This window comes from Sphaeramia orbicularis, chromosome 9, assembly GCF_902148855.1.
Source record: "Sphaeramia orbicularis chromosome 9, fSphaOr1.1, whole genome shotgun sequence".
NCBI lineage: Eukaryota > Metazoa > Chordata > Actinopteri > Kurtiformes > Apogonidae > Sphaeramia > Sphaeramia orbicularis.
In genome coordinates this window covers 9342095-9351949 of record NC_043965.1, presented here as the reverse complement: position 1 = coordinate 9351949, position 9855 = coordinate 9342095, and the positions used below count along the sequence as shown (strand labels likewise).

The following is a 9855-nucleotide window of genomic DNA, read 5'->3' as shown; positions in this document are numbered from 1 at the left end:
CTTAATTTTAGTGCAAAAAAGTCAGTGCTATAACTACAACGGCCTTTATTATTATATTTATATATTTATTATATTATTTATTTTATGATATTTATTCTATATTTATAATTCAAAGTTTGATGAGACTGATTGACTTCCATAAAACTACCTCCAGCTCAAATCCACCACCTCCTGCAGTACCTCATGGTGCCCACAGGGGTCACTGTAGGCTTCCTGTTGACACTGGTATTTCCCTGAAACTGAAAGTGAAAACACAACACAGTTTATCTGGACACTATGGAGGTAGGATCTGTATCTGTCACCTTTAAAAGTATTTTAAACAGTAAAGTCAGACACTGTTGGAGCAGGAAGGCGGTGTATGGTCTGTTTTATAAGTATCATAGTTAAACTGGTTTGTAGTTTTCATTAGTTTCCAAAAATAAGGACGGTACTAAAGTGTTGAACTCTGTCTAAACTAAACCACTTCAGTCTGTTCTAAGGAATCATGTCATATTATAAAGGTCCTGGGTTTTCCTGAGCATGTTTTTGTCTTATCTTTATTTATCATGTTAACTTATGACCAAGTGTTTCTGTTCCGTTGTACGACAAATACACCTTTGAGCTGTCGATATACAGTCACAGAAAAAATGATTAGACCATCAGAAAGTCATCAGAAACAATGGTTATTCTATCAAGTACTCACTCCTGTGTGTATCCTGTGACTAAAACAGACAGAAAAGAAAACATGGAATGCCTAAAAGCACTGTAGATTAAAGGTTATTATATAATTTATACCTTTTTGTGACTGTAATTTTTATCTTGTATTTTATTGTCTTTTGTGAAGCACCTTTTAACTTCTCTTGTCTGTGAAAGGTGTTATATAAATAGGCTAAAATGTGCTTAGAGGTCTTATTTCTGTCTTTGTGCATAAGAAAACAATATAAGTGAATCCCCAAAGGAACTTTGTGTTGGTAAATGCAAGTTCTGCAAATTGACAGGATTTCAGTTCTGTGTCAACATGTTGATGCTCATATGAACTATGTTTTCAGCTCAAAAATGTCCAATTTCATTACAGTTAATGCTATATTTTCATGTCACAAATGGCCAAGTTATATTTGAACTGAATTTACCTGAAAAACAAATATTCTATTCTTTTAGATTCCCCATTTTTTCATACCAGATTCTATCCTACGTATCACATGTTTTATTTTTACAGGTTCAATATGGAGTATGGTGCTGATCCATCCTGCTTATGTTACGCCAATACATACATTAAGAATGTCACACGTCACTTTTTAAATCAACAGTTTACTAATAATAAGCATTTTTATAAAGAAATAACAATTCTGTATTGTTATTTACTCTTTAGTATGATGATAAACTATACAATAAATAATTCTGATCCTAGTTTTTGCACAGGGATCATTAGTGTAAACGGTGACATGGCTGCAGAGCATCAGTATGATGGGATCCGTAACAACCATGTCACATCCGTCCACTGCCACATTTTGTGTTTTTGTGTCAGCTGTTATTGTTTTAGATCCACAATACTAACATTTATGAATAAGAGGAGAATTAGCAATAGTAAGTCTATAAGTTTATTACAAATAAAGTACTGGTACTGACCAGAGCATCATGGGTAATGTCACGTCCGTCCACCAGCAGAAGTTTTCACATACATGTGCTATTCAAAATCCAATATTTCTGAAAATATAGCTTCCACTGTCAAATAATATCAGTAGTCTGTGCATAAATGTATTAGCATTATTTCAACACAGTTCTATGCATTTCTTACAACTTTTTTTTTTTTTTTTTTTGACAAAAATGGCCACTCATTTGACCCCCTAAGTAAATTTTAGCCGACATAAACTTTGCTTGTTTGCTTACACTGTTTTTGTCAGTACAATGCCATAGCTATTGATGTAAGAACTGAAATGATTTTGGTTATTATCAAGAAAACATGGAAAATGAATAGATATCAGCTCTGAAATTCAACTCTTATGAGCTATTTTTGTTATCATTATATTTGTCCAAACAAATGTACCTTTCGTTGTACCAGGCATTAGAATGAACAAGACATTGAAGAGAACAAAGGGTGGTTTGATAATTTTTTCTGCGATTGTATGTTGGCATTAATATGTAATATGTTTGATATTAACCATGTGTTGTTCCCTGTCGTCAAAGAGTTTGAAGAAAAAGCACAGAGGCATTGTTAAAAATGACTATACTTTGTCGAAAAATCAAACATAAAAAATAAAGGCGTCATATGTCATTATACATCTACATTTCATTACTGTCATTTACATGGATTTATAATTAATTATTAAGTGTTAACCTTGTTATCTGCCATAATGTACAATGTATATCGTACGTTACTATCACTTCAAATTCCAAATAATACATCCATGTAAGTGACAGTAACAAAAAATGTTGTCGATGTATGTTGACATATGAAGCCTTTATTTTTTGTGCACTTCATTCAAGTCAATATTTATAGGTTATTATGCTATTATTTTGTGTGGAGAAGGGGTGGGATTAAATAAATTTTACTTCCTCCCACTCCTTTTCGAATATGCAACTGAAGTCATACTTGTTTTTATGTATATAAATAGGTTTTTGTTTGTTTTGTTTTCTTATAATCTTTTTCATTCTTAAGGACTAAATAGGATTATTTTGTTTTGTTGCATATTTGAAATAAACTTAACTAAATTTTACTGGTCCAGCCCATTTGAGATGAAATTGGGCTGTATGTGGCCCCTGAGAGAAAATGAGCTGGACATCCCTGCTTTAGATAGTAAAGGTTGCTGACCCTATACCTGCAGTGTTCATATGGCACAAGTACAAATGTTATTATGACAGTGGCCACTGCCGTTCCTTTCAGAAAAATTGCTACCATGAATATATCCGACTGTAATGAATCCATTTCTGACACCAGTGTCTGAGGAGTTATAAAGGAAACATGATGACATATCAGTAGGAGTGTGCATTGGATAGAATCTGGCGATACGATACAAATCACAATACTAGGGTCATGATATGATATATCACAATATATCATGATGCTGATAAAAAGGGAATTTTGTGTCTGTTTCTTTTTTTTAAGAGATTATTTCCTTGAAGAATTGAATTACATCCAAAATCTGCACAAATACTAAACACATTTTTATTTGATCACAACAGGATCTAATGCTATATCACAAAATGTTCCTGTGTTCAAACTGAAATTATGTTTTATAGACATTACAGTTTAAGATCCTGTTCAAATGTTGATATTCTGTTAGTTCATAATGAACATCATAACATTATTTTTGTACAATCCAACAAAGGAACTAACATTGTTTAATAAAAGAGTGTTAAATGATGATAAATAAAATATAAACTAAAAAGAAAAACAAAAAACCTAAAATGAACTTTCACAATATTTGCATTTGAATAAACACCTAAAAATATTGATACAGTATTGTGAAATGAAATATTGCAATATATTGCAGAACTGATATTTTCTTCCACCCTACATATCAGTGGTGGATCTGGGGGGTGGGGGGCTGTAGATAAATCTGCCATTGCATATGTACTCTAACTGGAGCAGACTGTAAATAGTGTTCTTATTTCAGATAGAGCTCCTGTCCAAATAAGGCCTTCAGGTATGCAGCCCCATTCACCTGGATGAACTACAAAAAGACCTGAAACTTGAAGATCTGGTTTCGTTGGACACTTTTAAGAGGATGTTGTATGACTTAGAGAGGGAGACATCTGGTTGCAGATGTTTTACCTGACGCACTTTGTCTACATTTCATGAGCACTTTTTACAAAGTTGACTTTGGAAGGTTTGACTTGTCTATGCGCTTTTTATGTGTTTGTTTTATGTATGGAAGTCTGTGTAACTATTTAATGTACTGCTGCCTGTCTTGGCCAGGACACTCTTGAAAAAGATTTTTAATCTCAACTAGAAGCACTCGGAGAGCGCAGACCTCCGCCAAGGCTGATCAGTGGCCCCCCCTGTGGGCCCCCCCCACGCCAAGGAGGTTATGTTTTTGCCAGGGTTTGTTTGTTTGTTTGTTTGTCTGTTTGTCTGTCCGTTAGTGTGCAACATAACTCAAAAAGTTATGGACAGATTTGGATGAAATTTTCAGGGTTTGTTGGAAATGGGCCCCCCCGTGTGCCCCCCCACCCCCGATCACCACCAAAATTTAATAATTTCTTCCTTATCCCATTTCCAACAAACCCTGAAAATTTCATCAAAATCTGTCCATAACTTTTTGAGTTATGTTGCACACTAACGGACAGACAAACAAACAAACAAACCCTGGCAAAAACATAACCTCCTTGGCGGAGGTAATAAGGTTTTCCTGGTTAAATAAAGGTAAAATAAAATAAAAATGTAGTTAACCTTTAACCCATATCTGTCTTGTTGCAGGTCATTACAGATCTGACCGTCATCGTAGCAGAAGCTGGTTACAAAGACCCCGGAAGATTAAGGAAGATTCTGAAGGATTACAAACCCCAGAAACAGGGGTCCTCTTACAAAATAAGTGGAACATATGATGACATAACAAACCTGTACATTCGACTCTCAGCAGCGAAGATCAACACACCTGAGAAGATCCAGCAGCCGGAGAAACCCTGTCCAGCTCACGTTCAGTCTGTGGATGTACGAGGGTTTGTTATGGCCTACATCGAGCAAAAACGTACCGCTGCGCTGAAACAGATTCTAGGCAACAGTTGTCGTATTGAAACACGGCGTGACTCGAGTCCCGGTGGCGAGGTGAAGGTGACTTTCAAACCGCTCCACAGTGACGTCAGGGCCGTTCAGGTGGACTTTGTCAGACAGCGATTCATTACATTCTACCAGAGAACTGCCTCAGACCTGCAGGTCATATCTGTTCCACATGACCACCAAGACCTGCAGCGGAGGTTTCCAGAGCTCCTGTTTAAACCCAGCACCAACAAACATCAACTGACAGTGACCGGGCCTTTCGTACATGTCTCTAAATTGAAAGACTTTATGCAAAATAAGTCTCATGTACAAAATATGCACAAAGTGAGTCCCATGCACAAGGCTGCAGTGAACCGTCCAACCAGGACCCTTTCAGATCCTCTACCTACACAGAGCAAAGATCCTGAAGACGAGTCCTGCCCGATTTGTATGGAAACAATAGTCCAAAGCGCAAAAGAGACTCTACGGTGCAAACACTCCTTCTGCAAAGACTGTCTGAGAAAGGCTTTTGAGTACAAGGCTGTGTGTCCCACCTGTGGACAGATCTACGGAACTCTGACTGGGACGCAGCCAGAGGGAGGACGAATGGACGTCACCACAGACCCCTCAGCTCTGCCTGGATACGAGCAGTACGGAACCATAACCATCCACTATCGAATTCCAGGTGGCATCCAAAAGGTAAGCTGTTATTGGTTTAGATCGGTGGTTCTCAACTGGTCTGGCTCAGGACCCAGTATCACCCTCAATAAAATAAAATAGATCACAAGAAACCATGAAAACTTATGCTGCGTTCCAGAGTCCTGGGAGGTAGAATATGTCTCACTTGCAGTTAACTACATCCCACCTCAAAGTATTCCAGGTGATCCATGTTGAACATGAACAACAAATCTGGAGATCGTAAATCTAAGATCCTATTTGCTTTCTTACCGAAGAGGCAGCTTGACTGTCAACAGCACAGTGTTCTCATATACACGAACGAGATGGAAGAGGCGGAATGATGGATAAGCTAATTATACATTGTAAAGTTTCTTTTCATTGCAAACTTGTACACTGTGCGCCGCCATTGTTGTGATGACATCACATTGTAGTTTGCAGTGAGGTCGGGATACTTCAATCTGGCCCAACTTTGCAACTTGGACTTCCGGCTCGGGCAGGCATTCCAATGCATTTTACTGAGTTGGACGTTGGAAACTTCCCATCTCCCAGGACTCTGGAATGCAGCATTATACATGTACATTAAAACAGAACATGACTTCATACACATATGGGTGCTTCTATGAAACAGGACGTGGGGGCTAAAAATCCAAACCAGATGTAGACTAATGTTATGAAGCAAGTTTGGAAGCACTTAGGGTCTGTTTTTAAAAGAAATACTTACTGAGATAAAGGAGAAACTATTTTTCAGATAAAACACATTTTTATATTATTTTATATTATTTTTATACAAAAATTTGTATGTAACACAGTCAAAAGGACACAAAAATTATGTGCTACTATTTTTTTGAATATCTCTTTATACTCTCACAGGTACATTTTGGGAATTGAACTAGTTATGCAAGGCAGCGTGTTTCACAAAAATGACGATTTGCGATTTATATACGTTTAAATGGGCAAGTTCTGCATGTAACGCGAGTGGACACAATGGGTTACACACAAAACCTGGAATGAAACTGAGATTCATGAAAAACCCATGTCTTGATTAGAAAAAACACTATGATCATCAAATTGAGCACAGTGTCTTTATTTATAATCTATATTAAACTGTGTACAGCCATGTTTTCAGATCAAATGCACTGACACCTAGGTAGCTTTTCTTGTCTCAGTTTTATTCCTATTTTTGGGCCCAGTATTTGATTAAAAATTCATTAATTTTGGTATGGCTCAGAGCAAGAGTATAATTGTTTTGCATTCATCTGAGGTCATCATGAGGTACATTGTGGGTGGAAATATGTCTACATTTCTCTTTTATTCTTGGGTCTAAAAAGCTGGAAAAGTGCCAGATACCAAAACAAACCCAGTTTCATAGAAGCACCCATATTTGAAAAGGAGTTATTTAATCCCTCCCCTTCTCCACACAACAGTCTGTCCTTTAGCTTCCTAAAGAAAAAATATATATATATCATATGGAAATTTTATGTTTTACTGTTTTTGCCTTAGATTTACTTAACCTCCAGAGACCCAGGAAATGTCAGCAAAGTACAAGCTTTATTTGTTTTTATGAAATAAATGCCTATATTGGAAACATCATGATGCAACAGTTTTTTCAAATGCAGTTTTTAAAATTTTTATGGAATGTCCTTTGTGGTGGACAGTTGTCTTTTCTTTTTTTATGTATCCAGTTGTGAAACTCTTGTCCACAAATGTGGACAGAAAACCCATAGCTGGGGCTTAGGAGGTTAATTATACTGTTTAGTGTCAGTAATATCAGTGACGTGCCTGCAGCACTCTGGGAAATACTATAATGTAGAGTTTTCATATACTGACCCAGTCAAGTCTGAAAAGATCTGAGGTATTAGTATAGTTAGTTTTCTCCTTTTCCCATTTGTGTTTCCTGTCATGTGTGAATGCAGGAGGAGCATCCTAACCCTGGTCATCCATATGACGGTGTGTTGCGTACAGCCTACCTGCCAGACTGCACTGAGGGCAGAAATATCCTCAAACTCCTCAAACAGGCATTCGACCAGAGGCTCATTTTCACTGTGGGTCGGTCCAGCACCAGCGGCAGAAATAACACCGTTACATGGAACGATATTCACCACAAGACTTCAAAACACGGAGGACCGACTTGGTAAGGACGTTTCAAATCACTGAAAATAAAGCACTACAAGGCCAGACCGGCAAATGACTAGACAAATGACTACAATATACACTCAAGAAGTGTTGGCAACATGTAGACATATTTTAGCTTCTGTAATATTTGGTAGAATTAAAATTTATTTTATGTTTTGGTTTATTTAACAGGGACATCGTACACTAATTCACTTTGCTTCGAATACACCAAAGTTAGTCTAATGGGTGTTTTCATCTGCAGTCACTGGACAGATGTTGAATTGTCCCCCTGAAAGGCAACACAAGGTTATAAACATGCAGTTCTTAAAATATACGCTAGGGCTGCACGATACTGGAAAAAACCTGACATTGCGATTTTTTTTTAACCCTGCGATATATATTGCGATATGAAATAGCTGTGTGGTGCCGACATAAATGGTCAAACAATGTAGTTGTGTTTCCTCTCATTGTGGCAACAATTGTAAGGATAATTTTCACTTGTTCCATTGGCAGATTTTTTGCTTAATTCAAGATTTTTTTTTTTTTTTGCTTAATTCAAGATTTTTTTTGCTTCATTCAAGATTTTTTTTGCTAAATTCAAGTAAAAAAAAAAATCTGCCAGTGGAACAAGTGAAAATTATCTTGGTAAGATTTCTTGAAATAAGATTTTCTAGATCTAGTGTCCAAAAATAAGTGCTTATATCTCACTGAAAAGTTACTCTTTAGGTGATTATGTCTTATTTTAAGTGTGATGAGATATTCTGACTAGAAATTGGAAAAATACACTTGGTCAGATTTAGATTTTTTCCAGTGTATATATATAATTATCTTTACATCAGACGTCCCAGAGGTTTTGTGTTTGTGTGTTTGCAGTTATGGGTATCCAGACCCTGAGTACCTGAGCCGAGTACGAGAGGAACTGAAAATCAAAGGAATTCAATGACCCAAACGGAGGAATGTGACACTAACACCGTAATGTGAGATATGCGTGATCATTTTATCCTGTTAAAAATGACATAAAATGATATGTATAAGCAGGAGCGCCGCTTCCAATTGTGGACCCCATGAAAGGTTAACAATGTGTCTTATATGTGTGACATATGTGACATACTGTCACTTATGCTAGTGTGAAACGAAACTGAAACTTCCACAACGTCCGACTTCTATACCTCTTTTATACAGCGGATCTTACATGAAATTTCCACTACTTCTAGCCTGTATCCACTGGACCCCCTCCTCTGCTCTATGGCCCCCCCCACAAATGCTGGGCCCCATGAATTTGTCATGTTTACCCCCCCTTATCAGCGCCCCAGTGCATAAGTATAATAATGACACTAGTTATATTCACACTAGTAACAACCTTCAAACATACAGTGAATGTATGTCTGTTCTCTATAATCACTTATTCCAAGAGTCATTTTCTTTGATTATTGTTGAATAATAATCTATGACTTTGAAATAGATAATGTCCAGTATGTCTGTGTAAATACAACCAATCAGTTTACTTGTGTTAACAGTGAGTATTTTATCGCACAGCTCTCGTTCTGAACACTGATTATTATAATCCTTCATAATAATTATCTCATATAAACTCATATGAACAGTGATTATTCGTTACAGACTGGTGTTGATCTGCAGACGATTTAGGACAAACCATTCATCAACATGTTCAGTTCTGTGTAAAAGTCTTATTTCACCTGTAGCTCTGGGGTTCAAATGAGCATTTGTATTTATTTTTCATTCTCTTTCCTTCAGATACAAGACAATACAGGCACAGCCTTAGAAGACACAAAAAACACTGAACTAAATTGGTTGTAAAAGTATTAGTATGACCTTTGACCCCATGACAAAAAGCACAAACAGTAACATTTGACATGTTGAATCAAGAAGGATTTTGTATTTTGGAGTATTTTGGTCATTTTGTTAAATTTGTTGATTATCTTGTTCATTTTGTTGATTTTTTTTTTGTTGATTATTTTGGTCATCTTTGTTTTTTTTGTTTGTTTGGTTTTTTTGTTCATTTTCTCAATTATTTTGGTAATTTCTGTCCATTCTGTTGATTTTCTTTTAGAATTTTGATCATTTTGTTAATTTCTGTTCGTTTTGTTCATTTTTTTGTTCATTTTCTTGATTTTTTTGGTTCATTTCTGTTCATTGTCTTGATTTTTTTTTTGTTGATTATTTTGTTCATTTTGTTAGTTTTTTTGTTCTTTATCTTTATTATTTTGTTCATTTCTGTTAATTTTCTTATTTTTTTTTATTTTTGTTCATTTTCTTGATTATTTGTTCATTTTGTCAATTTTTTATTCATTGTTTTGATTATTTTGTTCATTTTGTTGATTATTTTTATTTTCTTGCTTATTTGTTCATTTTTCTTTTTTTAAATTTTT

General features: G+C 35.9%; 1 protein-coding gene across 1 annotated transcript; it reads left to right on the top strand.

Moving 5' to 3' along the window:
* Positions 1-267: 267 nt before the first annotated feature.
* On the top strand, positions 268-9389 carry LOC115425171 (E3 ubiquitin-protein ligase DTX3L). Its single transcript, XM_030142543.1, has 4 exons — positions 268-282; positions 4397-5374; positions 7267-7484; positions 8339-9389. The coding sequence occupies exons 1-4, from the start codon at positions 277-279 to the stop codon at positions 8406-8408; spliced, it is 1272 nt and encodes a 423-aa protein (XP_029998403.1). The 5' UTR covers positions 268-276; the 3' UTR covers positions 8409-9389.
* The last annotated feature ends 466 nt before the right edge of the window (positions 9390-9855 follow it).